Consider the following 18,343-nt stretch of genomic DNA (forward strand, 5'->3'; position numbering starts at 1 on the left):
AAAAGGGTACAGATTAAGAGGAAAACAGATTACATATGCAGAGACCCTGAACTGAATTTCAGTGAAATGACAGGACACTACGTTAACGAGTCGGACACTGAAATAGTATTAACATGCTACATTAAGGTTATGTGGTGTAGCTACAGTACCTACATAAAATCAGCGTCTATAAATAAGTCGGACCTTAGCTCGCTGTTTCTATATATCCAGGTCATGCAACTCTTTAGTGAGCTAGTTTATGTCTCCTTTGATCTAGTTCCCCAAAGGAGACCTTAACTGTGACAGCAAATCCATGTGGGAACAGGAACGCTACAAACAGCCACGAGGAGACCGTTACCAAGGTTCAGCATCACAGTAAACGTCTAGACGAGAGCCAAAGGAAGGACTCAAAATAAACTCACAAGGCGCCCTTTTCTTCTTGTACTGAGCACTTGAGGGTCCTGGCAAGGTTAGGTCTTTTCTATTCTTTAGTGTCCCACCTAACACTAGTCTAGTATCTTTGAGAGCAAAGTATCAGTTGGGGAGGAATTAGTGTCACAACAATCTGGTAGAGGCTTGGATATTTTCCCAGCTTTCTTAGGATAGAAAAGCTTTTCTTCTCCCTGTCACGGTTGTTAGAGGTACGACTCCACCATCCAGGCTACCTGGGATGATCAGAGCAGGCAAGAAGCTTAGCAGGGATAAGACTGCCTACAATGTTCACCAAATATCCACATTTGCTTCAAGGCGCCTGCCAAAACAACCCTGTGTGCAACCCTGTCTCAGAAACAGAGACAGAGGAGCACGGTGCCAGGCAGCTCTGCCACATTTACAATGTCACCCAGTTGGCCGAAATTCACTGGGACGAACAGCTGTTCCCTGTTAACACTGATGTACCTGTTCATCAAGCATAACGTATCAATCACTCTCTTATGTGCTGCCAGAAGGAGCCACAGGCTCTTCATATCTTGATTTAACAACCAGGTAAACATAGAAAGGGCATGGAGAGACTATAGGAGCCTTCCACATACTGTCTTCCCATGTGTCCCAGTGCTTTATGCTGGGAAACCATCTGGTCCAATCCTTCACAGCAGTCAAGCAGCGCTAACCTTAGTCCACTCAACAAGCAGGTTCTATTTATACAGCATTTTAACTCTACCTGAGATCAGAGCAAGCAGAAACTCAAAAAAAGGGAAAAAGACACGACTGTATAGAGCAGGGAACTGACTACAGTGTGTCTCCCCACAACGAGACGCAAGTATTACAAAATTATTTTCTGAGCGATGAGATCCACAACACTTAATGGGCGGGAAGCCTTGCAAATAATGGGGGCATTCAAAGCAGAGGCCAAACAGTCAATACCACCCCACACATACCAGAGCCTTCATCCTTTCACTGCTCCTGTCTGTATTCCAAAAGAGGCGTTCCCAAACCGAGAAACTGATCTTCCCATGCCGCATTCCCTGTTATTCAGTTCGGTGTTTGTCATTATTCTCTGTAAATGGAGTGTTTGGATGCAAATAAACCTATTTCTTACAAACTGCTGAGTTTCAAGTAACATGTTTCAAGTAAGCCGACACGGCATTTTTGTGTGTGTGTGTGTGTGTGTGTGTGTGTGTGTGTGTGTGGGGGGGGGGGGGGGGGGGGGGGGGGGGTTATCTCCCAGTGTCCCACAGCTGTGATGACGGTGAAGTAACCAGCATGGGATTTTGCATAATGGCCTGCATCCTACACACCCTGACAGGACACGAGGGTTTCATGGTGCACTGTGAACACCATACATGACAAGTTAAGCAGCACGGGGTGTAGCTGTTTCATAAGGAGTGTTCCCTCTGGGTAAATAAACAGCAGTTAGAGCTGAGAGCGAGCCTGCTGTGCTCTGTTGACACGACCTGATAAGCAGGAAGAAGGGCCGTGTTCAGGTTTTGAAATCATTTTGGGGAGCACTCAGAAAACAGAGACACAGCCATTACCTGGGTTTGCCTAATACAATGGCACTTTTCTTCAGTGGGACATACCAGGAGTGAGGTCGAAACACTTTGATTTCTCACTAAAATGAATGAAAATGAATATTTATTCACTTGCACCAAAGAAAAACTTTAAAAAAAAATGAATAAAAGTGGACCAACTAACATTAACAGGATCCTCTTTGATACACATTTCTGGTGAAAAGTTGCTTTATGTGGTGCCATGTAAATCAATCTGAGCCTGCACAGCTTTATGTGGTCTTTCTGCAGAAGAAGCAGACAGAAAAGTATAGAGCATGACTCTCCAAACAACTGAGGCAATCTGCCTCACGCTGTAAATGTTCATAAATGGTTTGGAATGCAGTCTGCACAAGCTCAGTGAAGTTTAACTCCAAGAGGAATGTTTTATATTGATCTAAAATTAACTTGTTACACACATGGACCTATGACTAAAGCATACAGCACCCGGTTTACCTCTGGGGAGACTCAATCTAATTGAAGCAGACCTTTATGCCACAGGCCCATGTTATGACTTTGCGCACTCTGTAACCAGGAGTTGACTGCATTCAGTAAACACTTTTTGGTGGGGTTAGATTACAGATTGCAACATAAAGAATAGTGTTCATGGACAGTCTAAGGTGCCTGGAAAGAAAGCGACTGGACCTTTTTACGTTTCTTAAAGACGGTTCACCCCTCATTCAAGAAACTTCTATTCCTCATAAATAGACTTTTTAAACTGCATCGGTTTGCCTCTTCACGTGATGCCCATTGGCAGAAAGTTTTGTGAAAATATATGAAAAATCAAGTATGAAATTCCTCATCCTTTATATTCCGATGTGTGATAACACATTACAAGGTCTCTGTCTCCCATGAGGAGTCTAGGAGGACCTTCAGGAGCCTATGGTTATCCACAGTAACTAAGAATAAAACTTGTCAAAGTGTGAATAAAGACTATGCAAACATAGCCCACCACAGAGACCAAGAGGCCAAACCCGAAACACGAAAACACCTTCTTGACCATCAAGTCGCTCACATTCACATAGTGCCAGTGGCTTTTTTTTTTCTTGAAGGAGAACTACTACATCTATCATCCATCATCCACAATTTACAGTCATCTCCCAAAATAACTAGAACTGAGAGCGGTTTCCCAGAGTTAGGGAAACAACAGAATATAGCTCATGGAATCTGCCCCATTGTTCAAAGGCAGCGCCAAAGTGTAAATGGCACTTTTCCCAGCAGCGGTAAACACAGAGGACTGGACAATGCATTCACTGGAAATGGGGCAGCAAGCAAACCTTGTGTCATTGTGCAGCTTTGGGTTTCAATCAAACTCAAATGCTAGTGTGGTTGTTGATTTCATCAGAAAGATAAACCATATAGAAAGGAGAAAAGATTGTTTTCCCCGGGTGGTGGAGAGTTTAGACTAAGCGTTGTGTCATCAGATAATCTCATAACGACTGAAATGCTGTTTTATGCTTCTGTGCTATTGTGGCATTCCTGATGGAGCGATAGCACACCTTCAGAAACACGGTGCTAAGTGAAGGTTTTAGTGAAATCACTGGTCCATAAACTAGACAAAACTAAGATAACAATCCAGTGAGACAATTATGCTCCCATCTATCACGCTGTACTCTTAAAAGGTAACCGCCAACCTTTTTCAGCAACCAACTATTCTGAGCTGCTGCTGCTCTACTGTTCCTTGTGGACCGAAGCAGGCGGAGCGCTCGCACAGGGCCTGCCATTCATCTAGGAAACCATACCACTCCGGTCACAGCAGCAAGTGCCAAGGTCCCCCCTTGCCGGTATATTTACAGAGCTGCTCTTTCCTATTTAGAGACATAAAACATCCTTTCTCCTCAGATACTGGCATAAAAATAAGTCCTCACTCTGCAGAAAGGAAGAAATTCAAAATCACTTGGCTGCACACACCCAAAACTATAAACCTAAGTCTGAAAATGCTGTGAGGTTGGATGAAATGTAAATAAAAATACAACGCAATGATTTGCAAATCTCATGGCCCATATTTTATTCACAACAGACCACAGAAAGCATTAGATATTGAAATCGACACCTTTAAAAAAAAGCATATGAAAAATGCAACACAACTCATTTCAGGATATAAGGACAAAGCCATGTTTAGGACTGTGTTATATCCCTGTCTTGAGAACTGAGGAGACCAGCTGCTGGACATTTGGGAGAGGAAAGATGTCGCATTATCTGATTGAGGCTTCTAGATGCTCAACTGTCCTGGGGTCTTCTTTTGTGTCTGACCTGCACAAACTCATATTTTTCATTTCATAATGTGACAAATGTTTTCAAGTGGTGACAGGTCTGGAGTGCAGGCAGGCCAGTGCAGCACCCAGACTTTTTTACTATGAAGCAGTTGTGTGGGAATAGGTGCAGTGTGCAGTTCAGCATCGCCTTGCTGAAATATGCAGTCTTGCCTGAAAAAGATGTTCATCTAGATGGGATGTTTTTGGCAGATCAGTAAATTGGCCTCGAATATTCTTTACTTCAGAGAAACTCTAAGATGGACATTTTATACCTAATAATGTTAACTGGCAACAGGTTAGTTACAAAATGTTGCTCCAGTTGTTTCCAGTTAGGTATTCAGCTTTTTCCTCCCATCCCATCCAATTCAGAATGAGCCATTTCTGTTCATTTAATTTTTTGGGGTTTATTGTGAATAAAATATGGGTTTATATCATCGCATTCTTTTTTTTATTTACACTTCACAAACACTCCCAAACTATTTCAGAATTGGGTTAGTATTAAACATTTTGCAACTGTGAGAAATCTCTGGTGATTTACTGATACAGAGCAAGCAGAGGCCTGTACCTCAATATAATGCATGGAGGGACCTGCCAAAAGACTTGTTTGATTATGTATAAACCATGTACAAAGTCTATTCAGCAATGCTGCTAGGCAACCTGCTTATCTAAATATTGTAAAACAACAGCAGCGACACGGGCTGACTGCTAAGAGCTTGGCTGGGTTTCCAGTAGCTGTAACTAACAGAGAACGTAACCATAAACCGGGCACGTTGAGTGCTGTACCACTTTCCCTGTACGAAGCAACTTAAACACGTGCAACTACAACAAAACTCAGATCAAACAAATAACCCAAAAACAAACAAACAAAAAAACAACATTATTATCATTTAACGCATCTGACTTTAAGCTTTATCACAAGTATACTGAGTGTCCATTGTTGAAAACTGAGCTGTGGCAAGGTGTACGTGGCTAACCATTGTGGAGGATGTGGGAGCAGACTCCACCCTGGTAACCAGAACAATAACAGGGAGAAGGGAGCGTGCACATGTTTTAGATGACAGAAAAAAATGTCCTGCACCTGTCACTAACACATTCTTTCAGCCTTTTGTTTAACACCTCTCGTTCCTGCCGTGTCACCACAAGTCAGAGGTCAGTAAAACACATGGCACAATTTCTCTGTGTGCACTGAATGTATATATATATATAACAACAAGCAAATTGGCAGTTTGTTTGAGAGGAATAGGCTCCTGCAGCCCTCATTAAAGCTAATGCCAAGGTTTAGGATGCTCTTAACTCGTCTTATACTCCGACTTTAACTGTGATGTCTTTTGTACTGGGGACCCACAGGGCTCCACAGCACCCACCCAGTTCTCTCCTGCGTACTGTGTACAATACCACATCACTCTATAAACCCCAAGTTTATACTATGGCTACTCAGATGATCAAAAGGTTGTGACTTTTAAAATCCTGCTTAGGTTCCAGATCTTCTCTCTGCTCCCCTTTTCCTCCTAAACTTGGCAGCAGTTGTCAGTGTCACTTTCTTACTCGCCGTGTGCTGACATGGGGAAACAAGTTTGGAGGGGTATGTGGGAGTCACCTTTCACAGAGGGACACGTGAGACGCACTGGAGCCGACCTTATACGACTTGACCCGGGAACCAAGGCAGGCCAGGTGCCAATGAGGGGAAGAGAGGTAAAGAACCTTAAGACCAAACAGCGGGGCAGCTAAAGCCTGGCAGAGAGAGGAGACGGCTGGTATGGGAAGATGAAGATAAACAGGGGGTTAGACTCCTGAACGCACCCTATTATTTGATTCACTTCCAAAAAGTCCTGCAAGGGTCAAACAAACTGGGATAGACAGAAGACCTCCCCAAAGAAGTATACAGACCCTTTATACGTGCCTAGGTAAAAGGAGAGTTGCTGATAGTTCCTGTTGCAAAAGTAAAAGTTAGCAAACTGAACAGCAACAGCTGACAACAACCCTAACTTTGCTTTCTTTCTACATTTTTGTAAACAAAAGCAGCACCATTCTGCTTAAAGTGACTTCTCAACCACTATATGTCGTCATCACTCAGCCCGGGTGAGTAAACCTAATTCCAAGAACCTCATTGTCTCGTATCACCTGAGAGCAGACTGCCATTTCTGAGTTACCGCAATGACTCAGGTACAACTGCACAAACCAGACGGTCCAGTTTGGTCTGTGTGCAGCATGATCACCCTGCACGAACTGAGCTGAACATGGGTCTTTTAAAACAGTGGTATTGGGGGAAAAAAGAGCAAAGCTGACAAACAAAAGATGTTGACTGCTTGTAAAACTGGAGGGCACAAACACACTCATCTGACTTAGGAGTCTGAAAAAAAAATGTCTTTTTACCACAGCTGTATACAGCACACAGGCTCTTTGGGAACAGAAAATCAGTAGTACACAGTTGACAAGAAAGTCCCGCAATGACTCAGCTTCATATGCATTACAAAGCCTGTGAAATGCACCCTATTCTGAAGCCTGTAATAGTACAAAACAATGCTGAGTATTGTCGGATCAACAGGCAGACTTCATTCAATTCTTTGTTGCGTCCACACAGGGGATCACAGCCAACGAGTGCTGCGATGAGGCGGAGCTTGAGACATGTATAGGAGATGTGGGGGTGACCTCCTTCAACAGCTGCCCTAATCCATGACTAGAAACGGCTTCCCCTCTCTACTGGCGCTGGATTAGACTGGATCTCACAAGGTCACACAGCCAACCTTCAGCAAGGCCAGTTTTTCCCATGCTGCGTTCCAACTACCAATTTTACATGGCCCCCCAATTCATTCCATATAGATGCCAAAGCATTCACCCCCCTCCACACTGCAACAAACCGATTCTTCATGAGGAACGAGATAAAAAAAAGCCTACCTCACCAACGGCTCCAGGAGAACATTTTTGTGTTAGCTGTTAAATGTTACTTCAGATACCCTTGCTGAAATCCGCCTACAAGCTAAATGCAGAGAAGCGGCTCTCTGTGATTTCTCTATGGGGAGTATTGTCTTGTCCCACCATCTTGCCACGAATCACCCACGAATGCTGCAGCTCAGCAGAAATGCCGGGAACTTCCGGCCCCCTTACTGCTCTGCTGAACACTCACTGTCTGTCCGAGGTGACACTCAGCCAAAGGGTCAATAAACTCCCTTTCAGAGAGAGCAAGGCCTGCCCAAACACAAGTCCCCGTCCTTCCTAAAAAAAACTTCAGCCCTTCCCTTAGTTCAGGGGTGGGCAACTCCAGGCCTCGAGGGCCGGTGTCCCTGCAGGTTTTAGATGTGTCCTTGAACCAACACAGCGGATTTAAATGGCTAAATTAGCTCCTGCAGTTCTCCAGAGGCCTGGTAACAAACTAATCATGTGATTCAGGTGTGTTGACCCAAGGTGAGATCTAAAACCTGCAGGACACCGGCCCTCGGGGCCTGGAATTGCCCACCCCTGCCTTAGTTGGAGGGTGCTTCTGAGGTCACATAAGACTCTGGACGAGAGCGAACATGTGCAACAGAAGCTGCAGCATCAGGGTGTTTACCACATAGAAGATAGCCTTTCTATCAGCACACCAGCTGTCAGAGTGGGAACAATGGGGTTACTTGTCCAAACACACACACAAAAAAAGAATGACCCTATTACGAGGTAATTGTGCTTAATAACCACAAACATTCATCTCTAAACATTATCTTGTAAAATCATTCAGGGTTATCGATGAATACATATTGTGCATCGGCCCTTTTATATAAAATAAACTCAAGAATTCCACCTGTGCTATCTGGGTGCTGTCAAAACAGCAGTTTTTATTAGTATCTGACCTGCTTGCCTACAACCACCAGCAGCAGCAGTTTGTAACTTCATTTTGGTCTAAGCCCACACCATCCCCCGCGAATCCTCCCCCTGCTGACATGACAAACGAGGCCAGAGTCTAATCCCAGAGCGCAGCTACAGGGTAAGCAAGGGGGTCAGCGAGGAGCCACGCAGGAAAGGAACGTCCGGATTGTCCTCTAGAGGAAGTGAAGGTGCAGACGGTAGACTCTCTAGGATTAGAAATGCAGAGCAGGCCAGTGAAGATGTTAACGCCAGGCCCGCGCAGGCCTGAGGGGAGGAGTGGATTATGATTTAAGAGGCCATCGCTGGGGCTCAACGTGTAGGGAAGGATTAATATTTCACTAACAACAATAGATCTTCAGGTCGTGGCAGATTCTTTGTGTTCAATGTGTTAATTGCACTTTGTGGGTTTCATTTGCACCTTAGCTCACTGACGTTACATAAACTTGTTCACCTCTTTTAACTCTTGAATTTGTGTCATAGACCTAAAAAGTACAACAGGATATTAAGCCACGTAATGATTCTGAGCGACGATGAGCATCTGGTTCAAACCAGTGGATGCCTGCGATTTAAACCTGTCTGTAATCCCCACAGTTCGCAGTGTGAGTGGTTGCTCAGGTACAGATAAATTTGTTTGGACAAATCACCTTAACCTCATTACAAAGTCACTGTGGCAGGCCACAGAGAATCAAAGTCAGGTGAAAAGTGCGTGCTGAGTGTTAAGAGCACTGATCCTCAAGGGATCAGAGAAAGGAAAGGAGTGAAAGCTGGAAATGTGTACGTTGAAGCTAATGAAATCACAGCGATTATTAACAAACCATGACTCATAACATGTCAGTGCAGGACAGGCTTCACTTCCTGTCAACAGGCAAACAAACTTCCCTATTGTCTGTCTGGGATGGACGTCCGGTCTCTTCTTTGCAGAAAGCACCGTTTAGAGTCATCTTGTTGAAGGGGATGTGTTGCTTGTTCTCGATTGTCTGCCCACTGTTGTGAGCTTGCAGAGTAAACACCGAGACAACATCCTCATTTTCAACTCTGGTTCCTACATCTCACAGAAAAAACTCATGAACTATGGAAACTTTGACCAAACGACATCGCTGTCCTCTGTTATAGTATCTCATCTATCTCTTGCAATTTGCTGAGCAGATAGAGAAATTTACACCAACGCCACGCAAATGCAAACACGCAAATGCAAACAAAAGTCATCAGATGAGCACCAGCTGGGCAGGGAGATGGTGAAAACTGCTGCGCCCAGGAAGTCAGGTTGGCATGCCCTGCCAAAATAAACAGCTTTAGGCTATATAAATGACAGCTGACTCGAAAACTTGCTCGTCAGCTACTGTCTAATGGACTGCACTCAACAGCAGATACAGGACGAGGAATTGGACTTTTTACTGCATGTATCACAACACTAAGGAGTTCCCATATGAAAATCTGTAGCCAAAGCAGTAAGTGACTTTAAATAGACCGTGGGGACTAAAGCAAGCAACCGATGAAAGCTAAACAAAGTTTTAATGCACATCTGCAGTGAAAACAGATGGCGAAGAAATTAAGACACGTGGAGCTGAATCTGAGAGCCACAGCAGTAGTAGAAACAGGAGCAACAAATGGACTGTGGAACATTTGCCCTCTTTTTGGGTTACCGGGCTCCTAAAACCACAGCAAAGAGCTAAGCCCGTGAAGCCCATTTGGAGACTAGATAGAATTAAGAAGTAGCCTCCGTCTCCCACCACAGCCACCACACTGCAGCTTCTCCCTACAATTAAAAACTTTGGGCGGATGTGTCAAACCTTTGCCACCTAGCTTCCCATGATAGGCGTTAGCGAGCTACAGTGTAATGTTTTACTTTTAACTCACCGACGATAGATAATAATTAAAATCGAAAATAAAAAAAAGAATAAGAACATTTCGCGGTTTAAATAATCTGTTAAACTTAGAAGTCACCCCTAACAGACTTTGGTAGAGATTTTTAAAAAAACGTTTTATTTTCAAAGGTTTTAAAATACCCACAGAGGCTTAAAATAATGTTACTATCCCGCGAGCTGCGGCTCCGGTTCAGCGTCGGCGGCTTCTAAACTTTCTCCACTTCATTTCGCGCCGCTGTGAAATTAAAGAAAGAGTCTGCTTACCTTGTCCCGGCCATGCTCTTCACATTTTAAACGAGGCTCCAGCGAAAGGAACTGTACAGTTGTTGTTGTTGTTTTTTTTATCTCTTCTTGCTTGTAAGGTTAGTTTTGTGAGCGCACTGAACTGTCCGAGCAGTGAGTAGTACGGGACGGCTCTCCGGTGGCAAATCCCGTACGCAGTCTCCGCCTCTGCACGTGAGTCATAGGTTGCGATGGGGGTCACCCAGTCTGCACCCCCACCCAGTCTGCTCCCCTCCCTCTTCCACGCCACACCACCCATCCTGAAGCCTTTCGACTGGCTTTCTGGAAAAAGCGGCACTTTTATAAGATAGCCAAAACATTTAAAGGCTCAGCTGGCTCAACAAAGTAAAGTGATAAGATGTTAAAGGTTAGAAGGGGGTTTTTGTGTGCCAACTTACACAGGAACTTCAATTCACTTCATATATTAAGTTAAATAAAACTAAGGCTGCTATTTTTTAACAAATGCGGTCTATTTATTAGAAGGTTTGTTAAGCAAGCAACAGATTTGCATTGCATGACACAGCTGAAATACATTATTCGATTCATATGTGAAAATTCAAGAGTAGTTGTGTCTAATATATAATCTATATTCTCACTGGCTCACCCTTTGACCAGTCCCTCCCACTTTTTTTCTGACTGCTGTGAAGGCATGTCCAGGCAATGCCCTCAGCACAGTCAGCATCGTGCACAACAGAGAGCATGTGCAGAAGAACAGGCGATAGCCAGTACTACTAATTGTTGTTCATTAACTTTTGGCCAGAGAAGCTGTTGCATGCTCTTTTTTAAAGTTACCTGGCTAATTTAGTGCAATACCTCCACCTAGACTCTGGTTTCTTTAGGGCAGGTCTGACTGAAGGGCTTTGCTTGCACAAAGTATCAAAGCGGATAATCCTGTGCTTTCTCTTAAAAAGCAGCGTATTAATGTTTTTGGAAATTGTTAGAATAGAATAGTCTTTTATTGCCATTGTTCATCTGGTTATTTAAACTGTGTCTTAAACTACATTTTAAGACAAAGAAAGAATATTGTCTACTTCCACAAATCTATAATAAAATCAAAATATACCGTGGCTATTTTAAAGGCACAGTGTGTAAAATCTTGCCTAGATGTCAGTAGATTGCAAACTGCAGACAACTGAATCCTCTGTGGTGGCTGCCATGAGACAAATAACTCACCCTGCCATTTCTTCAGCCAGGTGTCCACGTCTATACATTGTGGAAGAGCCTGCAAAACTTTGTGAAAGGAGTCTGATAGGAGTCAATGGGTCTGTGAAGCTCACTTATGCCCGATGACAGTGGTGAGTTGTTGAGGATATCCTGAACCTTTCTGTTGGTAAGACTGCTGTTTTCGTTGCTGCTCTAATCAAGTAATCAAGCTGTTTATCAGAGGAAAAGTGAGAATTTTAGGACAGTCAAGCATAAAAGTAGCAAAATGTTAGCTTATAAGCAGCTGTTGTTGTTTAGCTGGGTCTTCTCAGCTGTCCAGAGATGGAAGAGTGGCATGTGTAATCTGTTGAATATGCAATTGTGACAATATCAGGAATAAATAAGCATGTTTATGCTTGTGTTGGTGTGTTAGAGTCTTAACTGCAGTTCAGAAGACGAGGTTTGAGATGAGGAGGAAGAGGATGAAGTGGAAATGAGGGAAGAGAGAAAACAGAGAAAACAACAAGACATAACGAGAAAGATGATGAATACACAATGACATACAAATGTTCACATATATGGTTTGAAAGGGAAAGAAGTAACTTATAAGGTGAACGATGTAAGTTAGCCAGTGTACAGGCACAAACACCGGGTGTAATGATGGTGTAATGTCTTTTTCGGCCACTGTATTCAAGAGGCTGGGAAACATGGCGGCCTCCACAAAGTGGAGCCTGCTCCTGTGTATTTTTAATGGCTTAATTCCAAGTTGTGTTTAAATCGCAGGCATCCACTGGTTTGAACCTGATGCTGATCATCACTCTGAACCATTACATGGTTTAATATCCTGTGATCTAACACATTATTACACACTAATCAACTTATATTCATGAGCACAATATATTATTTCCTATTAAATGACCTTAAAAAATTACCTAAGTTCACCTTTAAATTTTAGTTTGTTAGTTTGATTAAAGTTGTGCATAAGTGGGCGTGCGTTCATGTTTATTCAGACTGAGATGCCAGCGTGACTGGAAATAACAGAGTTAATTTGACTGTGCCAATCAGAATGCTATGACTATCAATTTAATGATCTCAAGCTGCTGGGATTCCACTGTTGAGATTACATTAAGTACAAACCCTCCTGATGCTACAGTGAAAGGGACATTATTGAGAGCAAATAGGTTACAGCTTCCACATGTCACTGCACTCACCACCATAGGTTGTCCAAAGAAACGGGCAGACAGAGACACCTACTGGACATGAAAACAGTAAATTACTTAACAATTTCAAAATAAAAGCCTGGTCATATTCATGGTCAAACAACACTTTATTCACATTGACTATCAGCACTCTATTAAAAGGAAGTATTGGCTAAAAAAAGAAAAGAAAAGAAGCTAACAAATGCAAGAAGTAAACTTCACATCAATGAGTATTACACTGTTTTGTTTTTCTTCCGGCGCAAAGCATACTGTCCATTAATGTACATGGCACAGCTCTTCACAGTGAACCCTTTAAGTGCTTTTCTAAAGTAAATAAGGACAAACATACAAATCTCAATGACAATGACATTTCTCAAGCTACGTTTCTCCCTATAAGTTCATTTTATCAACTCGTATCATACAATGAGGTTGCCTCTCCAGTATTATAAAAAATATTGTAAACATTTATATTAATTGCACAACATACATTCAAATACATACTGTACTGTACAGCAAGATTTCAGACTTGTATTGTTATCTTGTAGCACCATGTATAGCAAACTGAACAAACTATTTGGATACTTCTACAGTGTGATACTGACAATACAAAGGAGTAAAATGGCATTCACAAATGACACATTCTGTTACAGGTCACGTAGTCTGGAGGATTGTATCATTGTGAGATGGTGTTGTTAATTTAGACCTCTTCAAGGGCATAAAGAGACTTTTGTTGAATTCTGTGTATGCATTTAAATCATTGCAGGCAAACTCAGGTCATCTCAGATCGCACAGCTGTGAGGAGGATGACCTGTAGTAACAAAGGACATTCATCGGTGTTAAGAATAACTATAATACAAAAGAGTATGGCGACATGTTTGATGCAGTTGGTTGTTTGTTAAGTCCACTTTACTTCCATGTGCAGACACGTTGGTGCAGAGAAAGAATACAACATATGTCTTAATGTTACTCCAAGTGTGAAATAGTTAGCTAATCCACATGTGCCGCAGAGACATCACAAGGCCATGACGTCATTGTGTAGCAGCAGAAGTGACGTGTTACTCATCATATTTCCACACAGTCTCACATGACATGAAAGAAAGCTGATTAAAGCTGAGACATTGTATATTATCTACAAGCATTAGTGGTATACTGAAAGGCTTGCAGACACCAAACTGTTCCACTTGATTTACAGAATCTTGTTGTTGTTGTTAACAATCCTGACAGCTGGGGGTGGCAAAGTTTGCAAATGGATATGAAATATGTTCCAAAATACATAATTGCTGAGTCTTTAGACTTATTGTAGGCCTTAGTATTTCCTACACCCCGGTAGGAGGCTATGAGGAGCAGCTCCCCCGAAAATGAAACCCAGCTTAGAGTGGTATCCCAGCATATGGTCTATCAAAGTTGAGGTCTTCGGGTTTTCTGCACTCTCCATTCTCCTTCCTTCTCTGGAGGAGGCCGATGCGGTTGGTTGTGGGCTGCAGGTGGTTAACCAACCCACCCTTCCCAAATCTGCCCTCTGTGCAAGAGAAACAATTACTGTAAGTTAAATGCACTGCTTGAGGCATTCACTGGAAACCATGGCTCCAGCTGTGGTCTGTTCCTACCAACACTGCGAGGAAAAGCAGGAAATGACAATAACAGAACAGAAAACGCAACACAATGTGACAATGACATATCTGCATTGCTGTAATGAATTTGAGCCGAGAGAGTGAATGAAAATGGTGCAGCAATGCAATGCAGGGAAATGTAAATACAATTAGTAGAGCAGTACAGAAATACAGTAAATAGGGCACCATGCTGTTAAGTCATCTGACCATGCTAAAAAATCTGGATGGAGATGCTGGCTGAGTACAAAGGAGCAGATGGGTTATGACAAACTCACAGCGATTTGGAGGAGGGCTTCTTCACTTTTGGCCTCTTTCGGCGATGAACTGGCCTGAAGCATGCACAGCACGTATACACGCGCGGGACCAATGCACGTGCATGAAGACAAAACCCACAGGTATACACACACACACACACACGCACAGACATAGATGCACGCAAGTACACACATGAACACAACCCCGCACACACACACACACACACACACACACACACACACACACACACACACACACACACACACACACACACACACACACACACACACACACAATTAGGGTTGATTACAAAAAGGCAGAAGCTGAAAAGCAGCCTTGCATTTTAGCCCTCTTTGGATTTGACTTCTGCATGCTACAATGCTTCAATCACAACAGTGAGGAACCATGGCAGTTCAGAGCTTCCGTTTCAGAGAAACGTGTCTGTATTTTGTTTCCTCAGCTCCCTAGATGACTGGCAATGAGCAGAAACATAACCAAAGACTCAGCAGTAACCTCTCTGAATTCATATTATAACTTGAATTCCATCTGTGATGGTTGTGAAAGCAATCAGCTGCAAGCTGTTTAGAGGAAGAGATACCTGTATTCACTGAAGTAGTTTCGCTCCTTTCCTCCTGAAAAGAAGCAGGGGTAGCATTAATCTTAGTTTCAAATGACTGTTGGCGCTACAATATATGATATTTACCACAGAGATCTTTTACTGACCCTTCTCTGGGCTGCACTGCTTATGTCCTTTGCAGCCCCGTAATTCCATAAGTTGTTGATGCATCAAATTCAGAGCGTTGCGGTCAAGGGTGTTGACAGCATTTATCAGCTGCAGGAATGATAAGGACAAAATGTCAGCAAGGACTTTGGAAATTTTGGGAACTATCCCATGTGCACCATGAATCATGTAGTGGGATTATTTTAAACGTATTATTGGTAACTGCCATTCTGTGTGTCTGTTGAAATAAATACCTGGTACGGGTCAGTGTTGAGGTCAAAATACTCCAGGAAGCCCGTAGCAAATTCACAGAACAGGAAATTGTGTGTGTCATTGATGGTCCTGAGGCACCAGTATGTGTTGTTGTTGGCACTGGTGCATGCACAGAATGGACCCACTGAGGATCAGAGGAAGGGGGAGTTTATAAGGAAGGGAGGGGTGAGAGTGGAAAACAAGAGTTTGAAAAACGTGATTCAAAATATTGTTGTCATCATTTCTGCTCAGGAAAATAGTGCCAGAAACAAAGAGGTATGTTCCACCATGATACTCTTTGAACAACTTGCTAAATCCATAGACTATCCCTCACTTGTCCAGAAGGGAGCAGTCTGCCAATGATGGTTGTCATGTGTGAAGCAGGTCAGGCCGGGCATGCTGCACGTGTCGTTGTTCTGAAGCCTCTTGAGGAATTTCCGTAGTTTCTTTCTGCGTTTCTGCTCCTTCTGCAACCACTGAGTCTTCTGCTTTGATGGCATTCTAATAAATACAAAACATACGTCACAACTAGCCTGAGTGAGGAATTCAAAATTACTACACAGTAAACGAGTGTTATACATTTTACCTGAGTGAGAGCATTCGTCCTGCATTAAGTTGGAAAGTCTCCTTATTCGTAGTGAGATAACTGAAAAGACAAAGTCAGCTGTCAGATGTGCTGAATCTCTGTGTTGGTGCTTATCTGTCACCCTTAAATTCTCTCACCTGGGACTGTCGCACTGACATTCCTCTGGTCGCACGTTTTTTAAATGACCTTTGACCTCACGCAAGTTCTTGATTTTTGTCTGCAAGGTTTCGATCTAAAAAGGAAAGTTGCCCCAAATCTAATTAGACACCACAGGCTATAAATAACCTACAATATGTATTAAATATAACAATTAAAAAAGGAACAGTACCTCGTGCTCTATGTGCAATTTGTGGTCTTTCCATGCTTGAAGGGACTTATAGAGGCCTCCATCACATTTAACTGTGTCATTCATAAGAATGGAGCATCTGAAGGGCATAGAAACAATATACATATACATATATATATGTATGTATATGTATATGTATATGTATATATACATACACACACATATATATATATATATATATATATATATATATATATATATATATATATATATATATATATATATATATATATATATATATTTATTCTAACAGTTGATTTCTGTCTTTTACCTCAGGAACATTACACATTCATGTGGAAAAATGTACACACACACACACGCACCTATATGTGACTTTAATAGCAGCAGGTGTAGCAAGTTTGTTGCTGGTGGTGGGTTTGACAGTCACTTCCATGCCACTGAACTCTTCATTGTCTTCCTCATTCACTCCTCTCCTCCTGTCTCTGGCCCAGCTGCTGTTCCTGGACCCCAGTGGCCAGTAGCCTTTTTCTAGGTCTACAGCATACAGGTCACCGCCCAGCTCAAATGATATAGAGCGGGCCCAACGCTTCCTACTTGTACCCTTACTGGACTTTATCTCTGCAGAAGACGAGACAGATTAATGTAAGACGTGTTTTTGATTCTTTATGTCAGGATAGATGACATAACAGCAACTAAACAGACTGATATAAATCAAAATTCCATGCAAGTTGTATCATATTCTGGGAATCCTTTACAAGCTTCTGCTATTTAATTGGTAATTTGTCTGTTCTATTCTGCCACTTGATGGCAGCACTGACATATCCTTCTGGTCTCATGAATACTTCAACAGCTGGTTATTTTCGCTTGAGATAAATGGCCCCATTTGGAAAGCTTCATAGGCTACTGCAAGGACGATTCAAAGTAAAGAAAAGTTTCTTTCTAAACAAAAGCATCTATTTATAGCAATGACAACAATGTAAGCGACAACAGGAACTGACTCTTTTTGGTGAGAAGCCTCTTCCTCTTCATGATGGATGGTTTGAAGCCGGAATTGCTGCAGTCACAGCTGTCAGAGCTGGATGTGAGAGACAGCTGTGAGGCACCGCTGGCCATCAGAGCCTGCATACGTGGGGCAAAGAGACTAGCCATGCCCTTGCACTTATACAGCCTCAGCTTGCCAGTCGGGTCCTCCACACACTGCCACTTCTGAAAGAAGGCACAGGGAAATATGGATTAACACAGGTCTTTGAGATTTTATAGAGTATAACATAATTTTGACCCAGTCTTTATAGCATGACGATAAAAATCACAGACATCTAAATGAGCACAAGGCATATTCAAGCTGAGCAGTAATAGTAATAATATTAATCTTCTGGGATGAGCCTTTTATGAGTCTTATTCAAACTGGAAAGCTCTTTATACACACGTGCACATGCTCTTCATTTTGGAGGATTAAGAAAAAGACTTTTATGTTCGATGAAACATACAATGACTGCAGATAACTCGGCAGATTGCAACCAGAATGTTAATTATCTCTTAATTTTGTTCTATTCAGACTTCATTAACCTCTCTGTTCGAGATCTTACAGGTCAAGTACCTGTCCTGGCTGCTGGCAGGAGGTCTGGTACTCTTCTTTTTGGCACAGGTCCTTCACCCTCTGATATTTTGGCAGGAAGTTCTCTTCCTGGGCCATTTCCTTTCCATCGGCTCTCTTGTGCGGAGGCTTCCTGAAAGCACAGATAAACAAAAAAACAGAAAATGATTTTTTCTTCAGCCAACCAGACAAGAAGTCTCATGTTGCTACAGGACAATTCCTGGTTTGGGAACAGTTTTCACAAAAGATAATACATTACAATAAAACATACCCTCTCTCCACGAGGAAAGAATCTCTCCATGTTTTACCCTTCCTGCTCAACTGGAACCTATAAAATGAGACGTTTTCAGAAATCCTGTTAAACCACTTTGTGATATTTGCACAGGATAAACATGTACTCTATTTTAAATGTCATCCTTGCATGGCACTGAGAAGAAAGTGGTGTTCCATTTTTATGTTTGGATTGCAGA

General features: G+C 42.5%; 2 protein-coding genes across 7 annotated transcripts in view; both read right to left on the reverse strand.

Annotated features, from left to right (window-relative positions):
- arhgap46a (Rho GTPase activating protein 46a) overlaps positions 1 to 10,376 on the reverse strand; it is a 30,191-nt gene extending 19,815 nt beyond the window's left edge. Inside the window, exon 1 of one of the 2 annotated variants that reach the window (XM_085455915.1) lies at positions 10,189 to 10,376. In XM_085455915.1, the coding sequence (XP_085312041.1) occupies positions 10,189 to 10,202 (14 nt within the window). In that variant the 5' untranslated portion in view covers positions 10,203 to 10,376. The remainder of the gene's footprint in view (positions 1 to 10,188) is intronic. The other variant, XM_085455916.1, reaches the window with a different exon arrangement.
- A 2,281-nt stretch (positions 10,377 to 12,657) lies between these two features.
- Positions 12,658 to 18,343, reverse strand: part of sulf2a (sulfatase 2a) — a 48,769-nt gene continuing 43,083 nt past the window's right edge. For 4 of the 5 annotated variants that reach the window (XM_085455921.1, XM_085455920.1, XM_085455922.1 and 1 more), the window contains 13 exons: positions 18,145 to 18,201; positions 17,877 to 18,006; positions 17,278 to 17,485; positions 16,642 to 16,897; positions 16,301 to 16,397; positions 16,110 to 16,204; positions 15,973 to 16,032; positions 15,721 to 15,887; positions 15,389 to 15,531; positions 15,137 to 15,245; positions 15,012 to 15,045; positions 14,434 to 14,487; positions 12,658 to 14,067 (listed from right to left, as the gene is read on the reverse strand). In XM_085455921.1, coding sequence (XP_085312047.1) covers positions 14,037 to 14,067; positions 14,434 to 14,487; positions 15,012 to 15,045; positions 15,137 to 15,245; positions 15,389 to 15,531; positions 15,721 to 15,887; positions 15,973 to 16,032; positions 16,110 to 16,204; positions 16,301 to 16,397; positions 16,642 to 16,897; positions 17,278 to 17,485; positions 17,877 to 18,006; positions 18,145 to 18,201 — 1,441 coding nt within the window. In that variant the 3' untranslated portion in view covers positions 12,658 to 14,036. The remainder of the gene's footprint in view (positions 14,068 to 14,433; positions 14,488 to 15,011; positions 15,046 to 15,136; positions 15,246 to 15,388; positions 15,532 to 15,720; positions 15,888 to 15,972; positions 16,033 to 16,109; positions 16,205 to 16,300; positions 16,398 to 16,641; positions 16,898 to 17,277; positions 17,486 to 17,876; positions 18,007 to 18,144; positions 18,202 to 18,343) is intronic. The other variant, XM_085455924.1, reaches the window with a different exon arrangement.

The sequence above is a fragment of the Copadichromis virginalis genome, linkage group LG5 (assembly GCF_057382275.1).
Source record: "Copadichromis virginalis isolate Kocher_CV1m ecotype Utaka linkage group LG5, C_Virginalis_male_GT1.1, whole genome shotgun sequence".
Taxonomy (NCBI): domain Eukaryota; kingdom Metazoa; phylum Chordata; class Actinopteri; order Cichliformes; family Cichlidae; genus Copadichromis; species Copadichromis virginalis.